General features: G+C 50.2%; 3 protein-coding genes across 3 annotated transcripts in view; all 3 read left to right on the top strand.

Moving 5' to 3' along the window:
* Window positions 1–21924, top strand: part of LOC309550973 (uncharacterized protein) — a gene marked incomplete at both ends in the record, with an annotated part of 360984 nt that overhangs the window by 194442 nt on the left and 144618 nt on the right. The gene's annotated exons all lie outside the window — the stretch shown is intronic.
* Window positions 1–21924, top strand: part of TLN1 (talin 1) — a 510560-nt gene that overhangs the window by 157537 nt on the left and 331099 nt on the right. The gene's annotated exons all lie outside the window — the stretch shown is intronic.
* The window catches only part of GBA2 (glucosylceramidase beta 2), a 138940-nt gene that overhangs the window by 57254 nt on the left and 59762 nt on the right, over window positions 1–21924 (top strand). Inside the window, exon 3 of the mRNA XM_082266298.1 lies at window positions 21187–21449. Coding sequence (XP_082122424.1) covers window positions 21274–21449 — 176 coding nt within the window. The 5' untranslated portion in view covers window positions 21187–21273. The remainder of the gene's footprint in view (window positions 1–21186; window positions 21450–21924) is intronic.

Below are 21924 nucleotides of genomic sequence, written 5' to 3' on the forward strand. Positions count from 1 at the left end.
CCTGAGGGCTCAGGGAGTGGTGGTCCCGGTGCCTCATCGGGACAGATTTCGGGGGTTCTATTCCAATCTGCTCACCGTGCCCAGGAAGGAGGGCAAGGTGCGTCCGATTCTGGGCTTGAAGGCGCTGAACCGCCTTGTGCGGGTGCGCAAGTTCCGCATGGAATCCCTGCGGTCGGTGGTGGCTGCCCTGGTTCCGGGGGAGTTCATGGCTTCCATCGACTTGCAAGATGCGTATCTTCACATCCTGATTTTCGAGGGTCACCAGAGGTACCTTCGATTCGCCATAGCGGAAGGTCATTACCGATTTGTGGCGTTGCCTTTTGGTCTCGCCTCGGCTCCAAGGGTGTTCACCAAAGTGCTGGCACCGGTTCTGGCTTTGTTGAGGGCCCAGGGCATTTCGGTTCTGGGGTATCTGGACGATATTCTGGTTCGGTCTGCGACCAGCCAGAGTCTGGAGAAGGATCTGTCCGTCACGTTGCAGACTCTGCAGGAGTTTGGTTGGACGATCAATTTTCCAAAGTCGACATTGTGCCCATCGGTTCGGATTTCTTACCTGGGTATGATTCTGGACTCTGTCCAGGCGTAGGTCTTCCTGCCGGAAGAAAAACTCGCAGCTCTTCAGGAGGCAGTCAGGTCCCTCAGGGACGTTCCATCTTCGTCCATTCGGACGTGCATGCGGTGTCTGGGATTGATGGTCTCGGCTTTCGAGGCAATTTCCCTTCGCCCAGTTTCACACACGGGATCTCCAAGCGGAGATATTGTCCAAGTGGGACGGGCGTCCGCAGTCTCTGGATCTCCAGATGTCATTGAGCTCTCAGACCAGAAGGGATCTTCTGTGGTGGCTTCTATCCCCCTCAGTATCGGGGGGCAAGTCTTTTCGTCCCCTTTCGTGGACGGTGATCACCACGGACGCCAGCCTGTCGGGCTGGGGTGGTGTTCTGGGCGTTCTGTCCACCCAGGGTGTTTGGTCGACGGAGGAATCCTCCCTTCCGATCAACGTTCTGGAACTGCGAGCGATACTCCTCTGTCTTCGTCGTTGGACGGACAATCTTCACGGCTACCCGGTTCGGGTGCAGACGGACAATGCCACGGCGGTGGCTTACATCACTCACCAGGGGGGCACCAGGAGTGCCCGGGCGGCTCGAGAAGTGGCCGCGATTCTGTCTTGGGCCGAGACGCATGTCCCGGCAATATCGGCAGGTCACATTCCGGGGGTGAAAATTTGGCAGGCGGATTATCTGAGCCGTCGAACCCTGGACCAGGGAGAATGGTCCCTTCACCCGGCTGTCTTCCAGATGTTGTGCGCGAGGTGGGGTCTTCCGGAGGTAGACCTGTTCGCGTCTCGTCTGAACTACAAAGTACCACGGTTCGTGGCAAGGACGTGCGATCCTCGGGCAGACGCGTCGGACGCGTTGGTTGCCCCGTGGCATCAGTACCAACTGATGTATGCGTTCCCGCCGATTCAATTGCTGTCCAGGTTCCTTCGCGGAACCGACCACGGTGATTCTTGTGGCACCGGACTGGCCTCGCCGGTCCTGGGACGCAGACCTCGTAAATCTGGCAATCGACGCCCCGTGGCGTCTGCCTCTTCGAGAAGATCTTCTGTCGCAAGGACCGATCTTCCATCCTGCTTTACAGTCGCTGGCCTTGACGGCCTGGCTGTTAAAACCGAGGTCCTGCAGAACAGGGGTCTTTCCCCTGAGTTCATTCACACCTTAATAAATGCGAGGAAGTCTTCCTCGGGGAAGGTTTATTACCGTACTTGGAAGGCGTATTTTGCCTGGTGCGAATCCAGGGGTTTCTCTCCTGACACTTATTCGGTGTCTAGGGTGTTGCCCTTCCTTCAGACGGGTGTTGACCAGCGTCTGGCGCTGGCCACGATCAAGGGTCAGGTGTCTGCTTTGGCCATTCTTTTTCGACGGCCTGTGGCATCTGATTCTTTGGTTAGCACTTTTGTGCGGGGGGTACATCATCTGATCCCTCCTAGGAGGGACCCTCTTACCCCTTGGGACTTGAATCTAGTTCTATCAGTATTGCAGCGTGCTCCTTTTGAAAGGTTCAGGGAGATCTCGCTGTCTTTGTTATCCAAGAAGGTCGTCTTTTTGGTGGCTATCACCTGGACTCGTCGAGTGTCGGGGGCCGGCAGCCTTGTCCTGCAAGTCTCCGTGTCTGGTTGTGCATTTGGACAAGGTGGTTTTGCGACCTAACCCTTCTTTTCTTCCAAAAAGGGTTTCGGACTTTCATCTCAATGTGGACATTGTCAAACCTTCGCTTTGCGCGAAGCCGAAGCATCCGACGGAGGTGTTGCTTCACTCCTTGGATGTTGTCCGGGCGATTAGAGTCTATTTCACATCGACTGAGTCTTCTCGCAAGTCGGATGCCTTGTTTGTCCTTCCGGGAGGTCCTCGGAAGGGCATGGCGGCGTCGGCTTCTACAATCGCCAAATGGATCAGACGGACCATTGATCAGGCCTATGCTTTGAGGGGGAAAGTTCCCCCTGTACCTGTGAAGGCGCACTCTACCAGATCTCTGAGTACGTCTTGGGCCTGTCGTCATGGGGCCTCTGTGGCCCAGGTGTGTGAGGCGGCGACTTGGTCGACCGTACACACTTTCACAATATTCTACAGAGTAGATGTTCAGGCATCGGCTGATGCTTCCTTTGGCCGCAAGGTTCTTAGTGCGGCAGTTTCCTAGAGCCCTTGTTACGGGTTCTTTGGCTTTTTGGGATTTTTGTTTTTTCCCTGGGTTTTCTTGCTCCTGTTGAGCGAGTGTTTTGTTCTTATGCCCAACTGGTTTCCTTCCTTTGGTAAGGTTCCTTTCTCTGATGGGGAGACGGCGTTGCCTTGGGCGCGGCTGTGTTCTTCCCACCCCTCATGTTTACACTGCTTTGGGACATCCCCATTGGTGATGAATATGAAGTGGGCGGCGACTGTCGGAGGACGTAAGAGAAAACGGAATTTTTGTAAAATCTTACCTGTAAAATTCCTATCTCTGAGTCCTCCGACAGTCGCCGCCCCCGCCCCTCTTTTGGGGTTTTGATGTACTCTCTACTGCTATTCCACTGAAACTGAGTTGGATACAGGAAGTGGAGGGTTATGTACTGAGGGGACCACCCCCTGGGGGTGGGATATGTTAAAAGTCTTTGTACTAACATATTCTATTGCCTAGCTACTCCTACGGAATAAAGGACATAACCCCATTGGTGATGAATATGAAGTGGGCGGCGACTGTCGGAGGACTCAGAGAAAGGAATTTTACAGGTAAGATTTTACAAAAATTCAGTTTTTTCACATTTTTTTTATATGAAATTCCCCAAAAAAATGTAGAAATCCAAAATTTTTTAAAATTTTGAGCCAATTTGTTTTCTGCTACATATTTTAGTAAAAAAAAATCGCAATAAGCATATTTTGATTGGTTTGCGCTAAAGTTATTGCGTTTACTAACTACGGGAAAGATTTTTGTCATTTTTATTGGGTTTTTTTTTTAACTAGTAATGGCGGTGATCTGCGTTTTTTTTTTTTTTTTTTTTTTTTTGCGGTACTGCGACATTGCGGCGGACAGATCGGACCCCTGACTGACATTTTTGACACTTTTGGGGGTACCAGTGACATTACTACAATAATCAGTGCTATACATATGCACAGTTACTGTAAAAATGACACTGGCAGGGAAGGGGTTAACTTTATAAGTGATCAAGGGGTTAAGTGTGTCCCTAGGGGCATGTTTCTAACTGTAAGGGGCGTGGCTTGTGATGTAACCACAGAGACATACGATTCTACATAGCAGGACTGTATGATTTCTGCTGTTACACCAGGGAGAATGACAGGCGGCTTTGTTTACATCAGCCGGCTGCCTTTCTCCCTCTCCAGCGGGAGATCGCGAGTGGCCGGCGGACATCGGAGCCGCCGGTCACGCGCGCGGGGATGTCCCTGAACGAGCGGGGGCGGGAGCTCGCCTCCGGCAGGGCGCGCGCTCGCCCCCTGCAGGCTCCTGGGCGAGTTTTGCCCAGGAGGGGCTGATTGCCGCAGTAAATATACTGTGGGCGGTCGGGAAGTGGTTAAGTAACATATATTGTGGCCATTCCACGAGTGTGCGCAATTTTAAACCGTAACATGTTGGGTATCGATTTACTCTGCATGACATCTTTGACAATATACAAAAAATTGGGCTAACTTTACGGTTTCCTTTTTTTTAAAATTCAGTGAAATGTATTTTTTCCCAAAAAAAATTGAGTTTAAAAGAGCGCTGTGCAAATACCACGTGACAAAAAATATTGCAATTTCCGCCATTTTATTCCCCAGAGTCTTTGCTAATAAAAATATATATAATGTTTGGGAGTTCTAAGTATTTTCCAGCAAAAAAATACTGATTTTAACTTTTAAACAATGTGTCAAAAATAGGCTTGGTCCTTAAAGCGGAGTTCCATCCACAAATGGAACTTCTGCTATTTTGCTTCCTCCCCCCCTCCGGTGCCACATTTGGCACCTTTCATGGGGGAGGGGGGAACGGGTACCCGTTTTTGACAGGTGCCCCTTCCCCTTTTCCGGGACACAGGCCGCGGCGCAGTGTCCCGGAAGTTCGGCCCCCTCCTCCTTCCCCCTGCCGCCAATCCAATAGGAATGCTTCACGCATGCGCAGTAGCGACCCGACCATGAAGCCGCAAGGCTTCACTGCCGGGTTCCCTTTCCCAGAATGGCAGCGGAAGCACCTGAGAGCCGATACCAAAATCGCCTTCGGGGGCCGACATCGCTGGACTCCAGGACAGGTACGTGTCCTAATATTAAAAGTCAGCACCTATGTGTAGCTGCTGACTTTTAATTTTTTTTAGGGGAAGGCGGAACTCCTCTTTAAGGGGTTAAGCAGCTCACTGGCGAGGTCATCGGTATCTTCCAATCAGGACGCTTCATTGGTTATATTCACAGCACTGTGCAATAACCTAATTGGTTCACAGAGCTGCCCCTCCCTCCCAGGCGCTTACAGAAGGCCAGTTCTTCAATAATAGAAATGTGGATGGAGCTATCTGATACCGAAGAAAACTGTACAGAGTCCTTGCATCATCAGGGGGGAGGTTGTGATGGAATCGTCCCACGCTCAGCTTGAGTGCTTCCATCAGTACAGTGCCTTGCGAAAGTATTCGGCCCCCCTGAACTTTGTGACCTTTTGCCACATTTCAGGCTTCAAACATAAAGATATAAAACTGTAATTTTTTGTGAAGAATCAACAACAAGTGGGACACAATCATGAAGTGGAAGGAAATTTATTGGATATTTCAAACTTTTTTAACAAATAAAAAACTGAAAAATTGGGCGTGCAAAATTATTCAGCCCCCTTAAGTTAATACTTTGTAGCGCCACCTTTTGCTGCGATTACAGCTGTAAGTCGCTTGGGGTATGTCTCTATCAGTTTTGCACATCGAGAGACTGAAATTTTTGCCCATTCCTCCTTGCAAAACAGCTGGAGCTCAGTGAGGTTGGATGGAGAGCGTTTGTGAACAGCAGTTTTCAGTTCTTTCCACAGATTCTCTATTGGATTCAGGTCTGGACTTTGACTTGGCCATTCTAACACCTGGATATGTTTATTTGTGAACCATTCCATTGTAGATTTTGCTTTATGTTTTGGATCATTGTCTTGTTGGAAGACAAATCTCCGTCCCAGTCTCAGGTCTTTTGCAGACTCCATCAGGTTCTCTTCCAGAATGGTCCTGTATTTGGCTCCATCCATCTTCCCATCAATTTTAACCATCTTCCCTGTCCCTGCTGAAGAAAAGCAGGCCCAAACCACAATGCTGCCACCACCATGTTTCACAGTGGGGGATGGTGTGTTCAGGGTGATGTGCTGTGTTGCTTTTACGCCAAACATAACGTTTTACATTGTTGCCAAAAAGTTTGATTTTGGTTTCATCTGAGCAGAGCCCCTTCTTCCACATGTTTGGTGTCTCCCAGGTGGCTTGTGGCAAACTTTAAACAACACTTTTTATGGATATCTTTAAGAAATGGCTTTCTTCTTGCCACTCTTCCATAAAGGGCAGATTTGTGCAGTATACGACTGATTGTTGTCCTATGGACAGAGTCTCCCACCTCAGCTGTAGATCTCTGCAGTTCATCCAGAGTGATCATGGGCCTCTTGGCTGCATCTCTGATCAGTCTTCTCCTTGTATGAGCTGAAAGTTTAGAGGGACGGCCAGGTCTTCGTAGATTTGCAGTGGTCTGATACTCCTTCCATTTCAATATTATCGCTTGCACAGTGCTCCTTGGGATGTTTAAAGCTTGGGAAATCTTTTTGTATCCAAATCCGGCTTTAAACTTCTCCACAACAGTATCTCGGACCTGCCTGGTGTGTTCCTTGTTCTTCATGATGCTCTCTGCACTTTAAACGGACCTCTGAGACTATCACAGTGCACATTTGTATTTGTATTTTATGCCTATACCGGGTTTTGTTAGATTTGACCTTCACTGGTGTTCAGCAGCTCTTATTCCATTTTGGTGATTGTAGCGCTGAATGCGTTTCTATTTTATCACAGTGCAGGTGCATTTATACGGAGACTTGATTACACACAGGTGGATTCTATTTATCATCATTAGTCATTTAGATCAACATTGGATCATTCAGAGATCCTCACTGAACTTCTGGAGAGAGTTTGCTGCACTGAAAGTAAAGGGGCTGAATAGTTTTGCACGCCCAATTTTTCAGTTTTTTATTTGTTAAAGTTTGAAATATCCAATAAATTTCGTTCCACTTCATGATTGTGTCCCACTTGTTGTTGATTCTTCACAAAAAAATTACAGTTTTATATCTTTATGTTTGAAGCCTGAAATGTGGCAAAAGGTCGCAAATTTCAAGGGGGCCGAATGCTTTCGCAAGGTACTGTATATATCGCCTCCTCCAGTCTAAACATAGATATCAGATATTATAGCAACTACTGCAACTAAGAACTAGACAGGACTCATTTAGCTGCAAAACTGGAACCCTTTATTGAAGAAGAATACAGGCTTTTTATACACTAAACACTCAGGTGAGGCTGATCACATTATTATATGCAAATGCAACTGTATACATAAATATAATTGTGACAGTATTCACCGTCACTGGAATTTAAAGACAGATAAGTAATGGTTTGGATTGCTTCATATTTGCCAGCAATATCTCCATATAGGAATATAAAGATTTATTCCCATTTGCCATGAAATCTGTAATTCCTAAATGCTGTGTATATTACATATCTTTCAATGTCAGACAGGTTTTCCTTTTGTTTGTGTATTGGGAGGGAATGTGGATTGCCCTGTCTCATTGTTAAGTGTTAATGACCTCCCATTGTTCTGTCTGTCTGCCTTAAGAGAAACTTATAGGAATGTGGATCGGATACTAAGGGGGAGGGGGGATTGTCCCACATTGTATATTTTGTACACTGTATGAGAGTGTAAAACTCTGTTCCTATTGGATGGTGGATATCATGTCCAGTCTTCAACAAGGTCCATCTGGGTGGTAACCTTGTGGGTGAAAACTGTATATAAGTCAGTTTCTTGTTCAATACAGTTGTGCTGAGTTCATTCACCCTCAATCTAGAGTCCTGTCTCTTATTGGGGGATATGCTGCAAGGGATTGCAATGTCCTCCATACTCCCTTAGAGAATCACTGAGCTCTTGTAAGAGCTTGTGTAAGAGCTTGTTCTGCTGCACTCTCTGGGGAAAGAGAGGTTCACCCACAGGAACCTGGAGCCTTGTGGTAGGTCCAGGGTGGGTAGGAGACGGTGAGACCCTAACCAAGCTGCGGCGGTTTGTGGGGTCTGAAGTGCTTACAGTGTCTGGTGGAGTGCTTGGAGCCCTTGGGAAGCACTAGGAGCATCTGTCAACGGAGGTACCCAGTCTGGGGTGTCCTGTTCCGTCCGTTTAAAATAATTAACACAATAAACATGAAGTTAATTACACATTGCTACAAGTGTAAACCCCCCCCCCCCCCAGTTTGCTAGCAGACAATAGGTGAGTTAATTAGCACAATTAACAATACAAACAGTGATCTCCCCCTCCTCAGAATAATAGGCAGCAGACTATAGCAGGAGACCTACTTACAATAAAAACACAAAGCGGCCGGGGACCCCAGTGGTTTGGTCAAATTAGATGAACCTCTACAGTCATTGCTGGTTGGAGGCCCCAAATATGGACATGGAACCTCCAGTTCCCGCTGTCTATGTGTGTTTTGCGGAGACATGAACTTGAATCTGAAACAAGACCCCTCCACCCTTCCCCCAGGCACCCACCTTCCATAGAGTTCCCTTCCAGGGCTCATAGTCAGTGGGTAAGAGGCTCCCAGTCCTCTCATACAATGCCCCGGTCCCGGCCAGGACTGTGACTGAGATGTCCCCATCCATGGATATAGAACTCTCTGGAAAGTCTTGGGCCTCCTATTTATAACCATCCTGTAACACCACGGACACAGCGCACTGATCTGGGGTTAGACCATAAGAGAGGATCGACCGATTGGCTGACACTAATCAATCATACAATGTATCAGGAAGGAGGCTCAGTCTTATGATGTCTGTCTGTCTGTCTGTCTAGGTGTTGGCGGCCGTCTGACGTCTCATTGAGGAATTCCCTGTCTGCTGATCTCTGGATCCTCCAGGTAAGAACAATAGGGGGGGAGGTGAGGGGGGAGGGGTATACTCTGTGTATTATACACTCATAGTGACAGGTGAGGGGGGGAGGGGTATACTCTGTGTATTATACACTCATAGTGACAGGTGAGGGGGGAGGAGTATACTCTGTGTATTATACACTCATAGTGACAGGTGAGGGGGGGAGGGGTATACTCTGTGTATTATACACTCATAGTGACAGGTGAGGGGGGGGAGGGGTATACTCTGTGTATTATACACTCATAGTGACAGGTGAGGGGGGAGGGGTATACTCTGTGTATTATACACTCATAGTGACAGGTGAGGGGGGAGGGGTATACTCTGTGTATTATACACTCATAGTGACAGGTGAGGTGAGGGGGAGGGGTATACACTGTGTATTATACACTCATAGTGACAGGTGAGGGGGGGGGAGGGGTATACTCTGTGTATTATACACTCATAGTGATAGGTGAGGGGGGGAGGGGTATACTCTGTGTATTATACACTCATAGTGACAGGTGAGGGGGAGGGGTATACTCTGTGTATTATACACTCATAGTGACAGGTGAGGGGGGGAGGGGTATACTCTGTGTATTATACACTCATAGTGACAGGTGGGGGGGGAGGGGTATACTCTGTGTATTATACACTCATAGTGACAGGTGAGGGGGGGGAGGGGTATACTCTGTGTATTATACACTCATAGTGACAGGTGAGGGGGGGAGGGGTATACTCTGTGTATTATACACTCATAGTGACAGGTGAGGGGGGGAGGGGTATACTCTGTGTATTATACACTCATAGTGACAGGTGAGGGGGGGAGGGGTATACTCTGTGTATTATACACTCATAGTGACAGGTGAGGGGGGAGGGGTATACTCTGTGTATTATACACTCATAGTGACAGGTGAGGGGGGGAGGGGTATACTCTGTGTATTATACACTCATAGTGACAGGTGAGGGGGGGAGGGGTATACTCTGTGTATTATACACTCATAGTGACAGGTGAGGGGGGGAGGGGTATACTCTGTGTATTATACATTCATAGTGACAGGTGAGGGGGGGAGGGGTATACTCTGTGTATTATACACTCATAGTGACAGGTGAGGGGGGGAGGGGTATACTCTGTGTATTATACACTCATAGTGACAGGTGAGGGGGGGAGGGGTATACTCTGTGTATTATACACTCATAGTGACAGGTGAGGGGGGGGAGGGGTATACTCTGTGTATTATACACTCATAGTGACAGGTGAGGGGGGAGGGGTATACTCTGTGAATTATACACTCATAGTGACAGGTGAGGGGGGGGAGGGGTATACTCTGTGTATTATACACTCATAGTGACAGGTGAGGGGGGAGGGGTATACTCTGTGTATTATACACTCATAGTGACAGGTGAGGGGGGAGGAGTATACTCTGTGTATTATACACTCATAGTGACAGGTGAGGGGGGGAGGGGTATACTCTGTGTATTATACACTCATAGTGACAGGTGAGGGGGGGAGGGGTATACTCTGTGTATTATACACTCATAGTGACAGGTGAGGGGGGAGGAGTATACTCTGTGTATTATACACTCATAGTGACAGGTGAGGGGGAGGGGTATACTCTGTGTATTATACACTCATAGTGACAGGTGAGGGGGGAGGGGTATACTCTGTGTATTATACACTCATAGTGACAGGTGAGGGGGGGAGGGGTATACTCTGTGTATTATACACTCATAGTGATAGGTGAGGGGGGGGGAGGGGTATACACTGTGTATTATACACTCATAGTGACAGGTGAGGGGGAGGAGGGGTATACTCTGTGTATTATACACTCATAGTGACAGGTGAGGGGGGGGAGGGGTATACTCTGTGTATTATACACTCATAGTGACAGGTGAGGGGGGGGGAGGGGTATACTCTGTGAATTATACACTCATAGTGACAGGTGAGGGGGGGGAGGGGTATACTCTGTGTATTATACACTCATAGTGACAGGTGAGGGGGGGAGGGGTATACTCTGTGTATTATACACTCATAGTGACAGGTGAGGGGGGAGGGGTATACTCTGTGTATTATACACTCATAGTGACAGGTGAGGGGGGGAGGGGTATACTCTGTGTATTATACACTCATAGTGACAGGTTAGGGGGAGGGGTATACTCTGTGTATTATACACTCATAGTGACAGGTGAGGGGGGGGGGAGGGGTATACACTGTGTATTATACACTCATAGTGACAGGTGAGGGGGAGGGGTATACTCTGTGTATTATACACTCATAGTGACAGGTGAGGGGGGGAGGGGTATACTCTGTGTATTATACACTCATAGTGACAGGTGAGGGGGGAGGGGTATACTCTGTGTATTATACACTCATAGTGACAGGTGAGGGGGAGGGGTATACTCTGTGTATTATACACTCATAGTGACTGGTGAGGGGGGGGAGGGGTATACTCTGTGTATTATACACTCATAGTGACAGGTGAGGGGGGGAGGGGTATACTCTGTGTATTATACACTCATAGTGACAGGTGAGGGGGGGAGGGGTATACTCTGTGTATTATACACTCATAGTGACAGGTGAGGGGGGAGGGGTATACTCTGTGTATTATACACTCATAGTGACAGGTGAGGGGGGAGGGGTATACTCTGTGTATTATACACTCATAGTTACAGGTGAGGGGGGGGAGGGGTATACACTGGAAAAGATACACAATACCGCGTGTCTGACAATTAGCAAAATGTTTCGGAATGAATAGTTCCCCATTTGGAAGTTTGAAAGTTTTCCGTTTTTCAATATAAGGACAATGGGAACAGTGCCCACAGTTGGACAGTGTTTGTTTTTGCTTATGTCGCTGTGTCCTTTAGTGAGCTGGCTCTTTTGATTGTAATAGATGGGACTGTAGGTACAAATTTATTGATTTTTGGGTCATCTGTCCAGTGTTGATGTCTCTGATTGCTGAATGTTGGCGGGAGTAGCGCATGATAATGCGTGATGGATCCCTGTCCATGTCTTTAGAGACCTTAGATTGCCGTACAGTAGTTCATGTCGTGATTTCAGAAGAGCCTTCTTATAGGCCCTTTTTAGGCATGAGCGACTGTAACCTCTTTCAAGTACTCTGAGTTGGAGTTTTTCAGCCTCTCCCTTGAAAAACTCATCGCTTGAGCAGTTCCTCCGCAACCGGAGATACTGCCTAAAGGGGATCGAGTTCTTCAAAGGAGTTGGATGAAAACTTTTTGCATGTAGCAGGGTGTTGCCAGCTGTGCTTTTTCTGAAATGCGTGCTACATAGATGGCCGTCTGGTGTCCGTCCAATTTGGACATCTAGAAAGGTGATAACATTTCTATTGTAGTTTATGGTGAATTTTAAGTTCGAGTCGTTCTTTTTCATGAGTTCCAGACATTTCAAAAGGGCCTCCTCTGATCCTTCCCCGATAACGAAAATGTCGTCGATATATCTTAGCCACTTAGCGATGTGGCTAGTGTAATCGACAAGACTTTCGTCTGAGACGACGTTCCCACTCCCCCAGGTACAGGTTGGCGTACGATGGGGCACAGCATGCCTCCATCGCCACGTCCTGTACCTGGAGGCAGTGGGAACCATCAAATAGAAAAATATTGTGATATAGGATATACTCTAAACTGTTAATGATAAAATCATTAAACGGTTTATTATGTGTCAAGTGTTGGCACAAGATTTTTTGTATTGCTGATAAACCTCTAGAAAGTGGGATGCTGCTGTATAGTGCCTAGACATCTAAGGTGACGAGGTAAGCTCTTTCCGAAACAGTCAATTCCTCTATCATCTGCAAAAAATGTATAGTGTCCTTCACGAACATCTGATAGGGAGGAGAAGCAGGCGGAACTTGCATTGCACAAGAGGTACAAAGCAGACTGCAAATGTATCAGGAGCGAGCCATCAACCATGTACAGTCACATCCTAGGACGCCGGCACATGGCTCCGCAGTGTGGGCTTTTTTTAATGTGTCCGTTGCTGACACCAGTGTTGCCATCTGCAGCCTTTGCAGTCAACGCATAAGTCGCGGTAAGCCCAACACTCACCTAGGGACAACCGTCTTAAGAAGGCACCTGAACTCCCATCACCGAGCCCAGTGGGAGCAATACTGTCAGAGCCCACAAAGCCACACTCCAGGCTCTCACCATCCAGCCCCTTCTCCTTCTCTTCTCTCCTCACAATTGTCCTCCACTCCACCTTCCATCATGCCGTCCTCACGTTGTTCTGGAAAAAGGCAGGCTTCCGTGGCCCAAATGTTGTAGCGTAAAAAAATGATGACACCGAATAACCCTCTTGCCCAACGTTTGACTGCTGGCTTGTCGGGAACTGATAGCCGCCAGCTACTGCCATATCAACTGGTGGACTCGGAGGCCTTTCGGAAATTTGTGGCCATTGGAACACCACAATGGAAGGTCCCAGGCAGGAAATATTTCTCGCAGAACGGCATTCCAGAGCTGTATGGCCATGTTTAGCGGCATGTGAATATATCTCTGGCACACAGTGTCGGTGCCAAGATACATCTGACCACAGACACATGGTCTAGCAAACACGGGCAGGGAAGGTATATCACTTTTACTGTCCACTGGCTGGTAAACCTTCTGACGGCCCTCAAGCATGTTACCTGTGGCACCCATGTAGATTTGGTTGTACCGCAATGGATTGCATGCAGGCCTGCCTCTTCTCCTCCATCCTCCCTCTCCTCCTCGGCTGACTCCTCCTTTCCGCTGCTACCGTCTCTTCTCCTGCGCCGCCCAAGATCCCCAGAACCTATTCCACATGCCAGGTGAGACGTTGCCATGCTGTGCTGCGTCTGTTGTGCCTGGAAGCCAAGAGCCACACTGGTCCTGCACTCCTTTCAGCTTTGCGTTCACAGGCAGATCAGTGGCTGACACCGCTCAATTTGGCAGTTGGTAAAGTGGTGTGCGACAAAGGTGCCAATTTGCTGAGCGCTCTGAAACAGGGCATAATTACACACGTGCCATGCATGGCACACGTCCTGAACTTGGTTGTGCAGCGATTCGTTGCCAAATACCCTGGGGTCCAGGACATCTTGCGGCAGGCCAGGAAAATCTCGGGCCATTTCAGAAGATCTTACACAGCCATGGCTCGCCTTGCTGACATTCAGCGGCGACACAACCTGCCCATCAGGCGTCTTATTTGTGACTGCCCGACGCGATGGAACTCAACATTGCATTTGCTTGATAGGCTGCTCCAGCAGAAACGTGTAGTTAACGACTTCCTGTTCGAACTCTGCGGCAGGACAGGTTCTGGGGAGCTTGGGTTTTTTCACCTCGCCAGTGGCTGCTCATGCGGGACGCATGCAGACTTCTGCGGCCATTCGATGAGATCACCAAACAGGTCAGTCACGGCCAGGGCGCCATCAGTGACATCGTACCTTACGCCTTCTTTCTGGAGCGTGCATTGCCTCGTGTCATTGATCAAGCCGTCGAGGAGCAGGAGCAGGAAGATGAGGAAGTCGCAATGTTGGATGGATTCCCAGGGGGTGCTACTCCATCTGAGACAAGTCAACAACAGGAGTCTGAAGAGGAGTCAGAGGAGGATGGTGCCGGGGCGGATGAGGAGGAGCAAGAAGAGCATGCTTTAAACCTGTCTGGGATCCCTGGTGTTGTCCGTGGATGGGGGGAGGAGAACGAGGACGACATTATCCTGGATGATGAGCTGGAAGCAGGCCACTATACCGCTTCCAGTTTAGTGCGAATGGGGGCCTTCATGCTCCAGTGTTTTAAGGGGGACCCCCGTATAAAAAGCATAAAGGCCAAGGACCAGTACTGGGTGGCAACGTACTTTGACCCCCGGTACAAACAAAAAATGGCGGAAATGTTACCACAATCACAGAGGGCGGTCAGAATGCAGCACTTCCAGGCCTTGCTGCGTGAAATGCTGCATTTTGCTTTTCCGTGCGCTGGCAGAGGAATTTCCAGTCACAGAGAGACAGTTGCGGGTACCAATCCAACAGCGCCTGCAAGAAGAGGGCGGTTTGAAGATGTGCTGGTCACTTCAGATATGAGCTCATTCTTTCAGCCGACCCATCGACAGCTGTACTCCGGATCCAGCATCAGGGAACACCTAGACTGACAGGTGTCCGACTACATCAGGTTAATGGCCGATGTGAACGCTCTGAGGAGTGATGAACCCCTGGACTACTGGGTGGGCAGGTTTGACCTCTGGCCAGAGCTTGCACAATTTGCAATGGAACTGTTGGCTTGCCCCCCTGTCCAGTGTCTTGTCCGAAAGGACGTTTGGCGCAGCAGGGGGGATCGTGACCGATAAACGCACTCGCCTAGCGCATGACAGTGTTGACTACCTCACATTTATAAAAATGAATGAGGCATGGATCTCTGAGGAATTCAACACATGTGACCAGTAGACCATGTTTCATTGAAATTCCTCATGACAGGTCACAAATATCTGCCAGACCGCCATCCACCCACAACAATTCATGGTCCTTGTCTTCGGTAAATACAGCGGCATAAAAGGCATTTCATGTCCATTGAACACCAAATTTTTGGGGCCTTTCATGGCCGACAATTATTTTTTCTGTGAATGCCTAATGTACCTCCAGCCACCAAATACTAAGTTCTTAGCTGTCAGGTAAACCCATGTGGGCTAATTTTTGGGGCCTGGAATGGCCGACACTTACTATTTATCCTGGGAATGCCTAATGTACCTTCAGCCTCAGAATACAAAGTTCTTAGCTGTCAGGTAAACCCATGTGGGCTAATTTTTGGGGCCTGGAATGGCTGACACTTACCTCTGTATCCTGTGAATGCCTAATTTTTCCGACTGGAATTGAAAATCAATGGGTCTGTAAACATTCTGCCAAATTGTGGAATGGATGCGGACCCATTTTACAGATGTGTGAATGGACCCTATATGTATTTGACATGTATTTGCCAGCTACTGCCAGTTCTGGCTGATTTATAAAAAAAAAAAAAAAAAGTTTTTTTGCTGGGAAAAAAAAAAAAAAAATTAGGGCAACTTTTCCAATTGCAATACTTCTGTTGTGACATTGTCCATGTGCTGGGACTATTTGTGCACAGCTAGTATGTCTTTTGTGGCTGCAAATATGACCTAAAGGTTTTTCGCCTCCCATTAAAGTCAATGGGGCCTGCCGCGAACTTGCGGTTCCCGGACATTTGCGAAAATTCACGGCTGACGTTCGCGAACCGCCCCGGCCGATGTTCTTCCATCACTAATGGAGAGACAGAGAGGGACTTGTCATAGATTGGATGGAGAGGCAGAGAGGGACTGGTCATAGACTGGAGGATGGAGAGGCGGAGAAGGACTAGTCGTAGATGGAATGGAGATGCAGAGGGGGACTGGTCATAGACTGGAGAGGAGGAGAAGGTTCTAGTCTTGGACATTTTCTCTTGGTTGGTGAGTGAAATGCGGTGCATTGTTTGTAGATGACACTACACATGTCTGACACAGATCCAGGATTTAATGAGGGGAGGAGCTAAGTGGATGGTTATTTGAGGTAACATGTCTATGGAGAAGGGTGTCATTATCTGTGCCATGCGCGGTGAGTCATGAGTTGTTCTCTGGGTTGGCTCGTGTGTATTATACACTCAGTGACAGGTGAGGAGTATACTCTGTGTATTATACACTCAGTGACAGGTGAGGAGTACACCTGTGGACTGGGAGGATGGCGAGACAGAGAAGACTGACTAGAGAGGTAGAGAATGAATAGACATACACTGAATGGAGAGGCAGAGGAGGACTGGTTGTAGACATAATGGAGAGGCAAAGGGGGACTGATCCTAGACTGGAGAATGGAGAGGCAGAGGGGGACTGGTCATAGGTTTGAGGATGGAGAGGCAGATGGAGACTGGTCATATACTAGAAAATGGAGAATCGGAGAGGGACTGGTCATTGCCTGGAGAGGCAAAGGGGGACTGGTCGTAGACTAGAGAATGGAGACGCAGAGAGAGACTTGTCATAGATTGGGTGGAGAGGCAAAGTGTGACTGGTCATAGACTTGATAGAGAGGTAGAGCAGGACTGGACATAGGCTAGAGAGGCAAAGGCGGACTGGTCATAGACTGGATAATGCAGAGGCAGAGAGGGACTGGTCATAGACTGGATGGAGAGGCAGAGAGGGACTGGTCATATACTGGAGAATGGAAAAGCAGAGGGGGACTGGTCATAGAGTGGAAAATGGAAAGGCAGAGGGGGGTCGTAGACTGGAGAATGAAGAGGCACTGGTCATAGATTGGATGGAAAGGCATAAAGGGACTGGTCATGGAGAGGCAGAGGGGGACTGGTCATAGACTTGATGGATAGGTAGAGCAGGATTGGACATAGACTGGAGAGGCAATGGGGGACTGGTCGTAGACTGGAGAATGGAGATGCAGATGGGGACTGGTAGTAGATGGAATGGAGATGCAGATGGGGACTGGTCATATACTGGAGAGGAGGAGAAGGTTCTTGTCTTGGACAGTTTCTCTTGGTTGGTGTGTGAAATGCGGTGCATTGTTTGTAGATGACACTACACATGTCTGACACAGATCCAGGATTTAATGAGGGGAGGAGCTAAGTGGATGGTTATTAGAGGTAACATGTCTATGGAGAAGGATGTCATTATCTGTGTCATGCGTGGTGAGTCATGAGTTGTTCTCTGGGTTGGCTCGTCTGTATTATACACTCAGTGACAGGTGGGGGGGGGAGGTACTGACCTCACAAATGCGTATCTGGAAGAATGGTGAAACATTCCCATGCAGTGATGGCAAACCTTGGTACCCCAGATGTTTTGCAACTACATTTCCCATGATGCTAAACTACACGGCAGAGTGCTTGAGCATCATGGGAAATAAAGTTCCAAAACATCTGGGGTGCCAACGTTCGCCATCACTGCGCATAGACACACTCCTAAACCTTGTGGACAGCCTTCCCAGAAGAGTTGAAGTTGTTATAGCTGCAAAGGGTGGAGCCAACTCAATATTGAGCCCTACAGACTAAGACTGGGATGCCATTAAAGATAATGTGTGTTTAAAAGCAGGCGTCCCAATACTTTTGGTAACATAGTGTGTACTCCCAGTATACACACTCCATGTAGGTGAGGAGAGGGATGGGACGGAGGCACACACACTCCATGTAGGTGAGGAGAGGGATGGGACGGAGACACACACTCCATGTAGGTGAGGAGAGGGATGGGACAGAGGCACACACTCCATGTAGGTATGGAGAGGGATGGGATGGAGGCACACACACTCCATGTAGGTAAGGAGAGGGATGGGACGGAGGCACACACTCCATGTAGGTGAGGAGAGGGATGGGACGGAGGCACACACTCCATGTAGGTGAGGAGAGGGATGGGACAGAGGCACACACACTCCATGTAGGTGAGGAGAGGGATGGGACGGAGGCACACACTCCATGTAGGTGAGGAGAGGGATGGGGCGAAGGCACACACTCCATGTAGGTGAGGAGAGGGATGGGGCGAAGGCACACACACTCCATGTAGGTGAGGAGAGGGATGGGACGGGGGCACACACACTCCATGTAGGTGAGGAGAGGGATGGGACGGAGGCACACACTCCATGTAGGTGAGGAGAGGGATGGGATGGAGGCACACACACTCCATGTAGGTGAGGAGAGGGATGGGACGGAGGCACAGACTCCATGTAGGTGAGGAGAGGGATGGGACGGAGGCACACACTCCATGTAGGTAAGGAGAGGGATGGGATGGAGGCACACACTCCATGTAGGTGAGGAGAGGGATCTGACGGAGGCACACACTCCATGTAGGTGAGGGATGGGATGGAGGCGCACACACACCATGCAGGTGAGGAGAGGGATGGGACGGTGGCACACACTCCATGCAGGGGAGGAGAGGGATGGGACGGAGGCACACACTCCATGTAGGTGAGGAGAGGGATCTGACGGAGGCACACACTCCATGTAGGTGAGGGATGGGATGGAGGCGCACACACACCATGCAGGTGAGGAGAGGGATGGGACGGTGGCACACACTCCATGCAGGGGAGGAGAGGGATGGGACGGAGGCACACACTCCATGTAGGTGAGGAGAGGGATGGGATGGAGGCACACACACTCCATGTAGGTGAGGAGAGGGATGGGACGGAGGCACACACTCCATGTAGGTGAGGAGAGGGATAAGATGGAGGCACACACTCCATGTAGGTGAGGAGAGGGATGGGACGGAGGCACACACTCCATGCAGGTGAGGAGAGGGATGGGACGGTGGCACACGCACTCCATGTAGGTGAGGAGAGGGATGGGACGGAGGCACACACTCCATGTAGGTGAGGAGAGGGATGGGATGGTGGCACACGCACTCCATGCAGGGGAGGAGAGGGATGGGATGGAGGCACACACACTCCATGTAGGTGAGGAGAGGGATGGAGGCACACACACTCCATGTAGGTGAGGAAAGGGATGGGACGGTGGCACACACACTCCATGCAGGGGAGGAGAGGGATGGGATGGAGGCACACACTCCATGAAGGTGAGGAGAGGGATGGGACGGAGGCACACACACTCCATGTAGGTGAGGAGAGGGATGGGACGGAGGCACACACTCCATGTAGGTGAGGAGAGGGATGGGACGGAGGCACACACTCCATGTAGGTGAGGAGAGGGATGGGACGGAGGCACACACTCCATGTAGGTGAGGAGAGGGATGGGATGGAGGCACACACTCCATGTAGGTGAGGAGAGGGATGGGACGGAGGCACACACTGCATGCAGGTGAGGAGAGGGATGGGACGGAGGCACACACACTCCATGTAGGTGAGGAGAGGGATGGGACGGAGGCACACACTCCATGTAGGTGAGGAGAGGGATGGGACGGAGGCACAGACTCCATGTAGGTGAGGAGAGGGATGGGATGGAGGCACACACTCCATGTAGGTGAGGAGAGGGATGGGACGGAGGCACACACTCCATGTAGGTGAGGGATGGGATGGAGGCACACACACTCCATGTAGGTGAGGAGAGGGATGGGACGGTGGCACACACACTCCATGCAGGGGAGGAGAGGGATGGGATGGAGGCACACACTCCATGTAGGTGAGGAGAGGGATGGAGGCACACACACTCCATGTAGGTGAGGAAAGGGATGGGACGGTGGCACACACACTCCATGTAGGTGAGGAGAGGGATGGAATGGAGGCACACTCACTCCATGCAGGGGAGGAGAGGGATGGGATGGAGGCACACACTCCATGAAGGTGAGGAGAGGGATGGGACGGAGGCACACACTCCATGTAGGTGAGGAGAGGGATGGGACGGAGGCACACACTGCATGCAGGTGAGGAGAGGGATGGGACGGAGGCACACACTCCATGTAGGTGAGGAGAGGGATGGGACGGAGACACACACACTCCATGTAGGTGAGGAGAGGGATGGGACGGAGGCACACACACTCCATGTAGGTAAGGAGAGGGATGGGACGGAGGCACACACACTCCATGTAGGTGAGGAGAGGGATGGGACGGAGACACACACACTCCATGTAGGTGAGGAGAGGGATGGGACGGTGGCACACACACTCCATGTAGGTGAGGAGAGGGATGGGACGGAGGCACACACTCCATGTAGGTGAGGAGAGGGATGGGACGGTGGCACACACTGCATGCAGGTGAGGAGAGGGATGGGACGGAGGCACACACACTCCATGTAGGTGAGGAGAGGGATGGGACGGAGGCACACACACTCCATGTAGGTGAGTAGAGGGATGGGACGGAGGCACACACTCCATGTAGGTGAGGAGAGGGATGGGATGGAGGCACACACTCCATGTAGGTGAGGAGAGGGATGGGACGGAGGCACACACTGCATGCAGGTGAGGAGAGGGATGGGACGGAGGCACACACACTCCATGTAGGTGAGGAGAGGGATGGGACGGAGGCACACACTCCATGTAGGTGAGGAGAGGGATGGGATGGAGGCACACACACTCCATGTAGGTGAGGAGAGGGATGGGACGGAGGCACACACTGCATGCAGGTGAGGAGAGGGATGGGATGGAGGCACACACTCCATGTAGGTGAGGAGAGGGATGGGACGGAGGCACACACACTCCATGTAGGTGAGGAGAGGGATGGGACGGAGGCACACACTCCATGTAGGTGAGGAGAGGGATGGGATGGAGGCACACACACTCCATGTAGGTGAGGAGAGGGATGGGATGGAGGCACACACTCCATGTAGGTGAGGAGAGGGATGGGACGGAGGCACACACTCCATGTAGGTGAGGAGAGGGATGGGATGGAGGCACACACACTCCATGTAGGTGAGGAGAGGGATGGAATGGAGGCACACTCACTCCATGTAGGTGAGGAGAGGGATGGGACGGAGGCACACACTCCATGTAGGTGAGGAGAGGGATGGGACAGAGGCACACACTCCATGTTGGTGAGGAGAGGGATGGGACGGAGGCACACACTGCATGTAGGTGAGGAGAGGGATGGGACGGAGGCACACACTCCATGTAGGTGAGGAGAGGGATGGGACGGAGGCACACACACTCCATGTTGGTGAGGAGAGGGATGGGATGGTGGCACTGATAATGATTTGTGTTGCAGGAACTCGGAGGAAGGACTTTGCTCTCCTGGGTGTGACGGAAGAGAGGTGACATCTCCTGGCACTCAGTCTATTAGTGACACTCAGACATGGACAGCAGCCAGACTCTAATGGAGAGATACCAGGGAGCAGTGCCCGGGTTCAGGGTGCCCAGCCATGGGTGGAGGATCTGCCTGGCACATGAGTTTGAGGAGAAGAGGAAACCCTTCCACCTGGAGAACATCTCCCCCTCCACCATTCTCCACCACCTACCTATGGGGCTCAGGTAAGAGACCCGTGTGCTGTGTACACTGACTGTATACCCCGCGTAGCGTCTGTATACCTCGCATAGTGTCTGTATACCCCGCATAGTGTCTGTATACCCCGCATAGTGTCTGTATACCCCGCATAGTGTCTGTATACCCCGCATAGTGTCTATACCCCGCATAGTGTCTGTATACCTCGCATAGTGTCCGTATACCTCGCATAGTGTCCGTATACCTCGCATAGTGTCCGTATACCTCGCATAGTGTCTGTATACCTCGCATAGTGTCTGTATACCTCGCATAGTGTCTGTATACCCCGCATAGTGTCTGTATACCCCGCATAGTGTCTGTATACCCCGCATAGTGTCTGTATACCCCGCATAGTGTCTGTATACCTCGCATAGTGTCTGTATACCCCGCATAGTGTCTGTATACCTCGCATAGTGTCTGTATACCTCGCATAGTGTCTGTATACCCCGCATAGTGTCTGTATAC

This window comes from Pelophylax lessonae (assembly GCF_965119305.1).
Source record: "Pelophylax lessonae genome assembly, chromosome: 1".
NCBI lineage: Eukaryota > Metazoa > Chordata > Amphibia > Anura > Ranidae > Pelophylax > Pelophylax lessonae.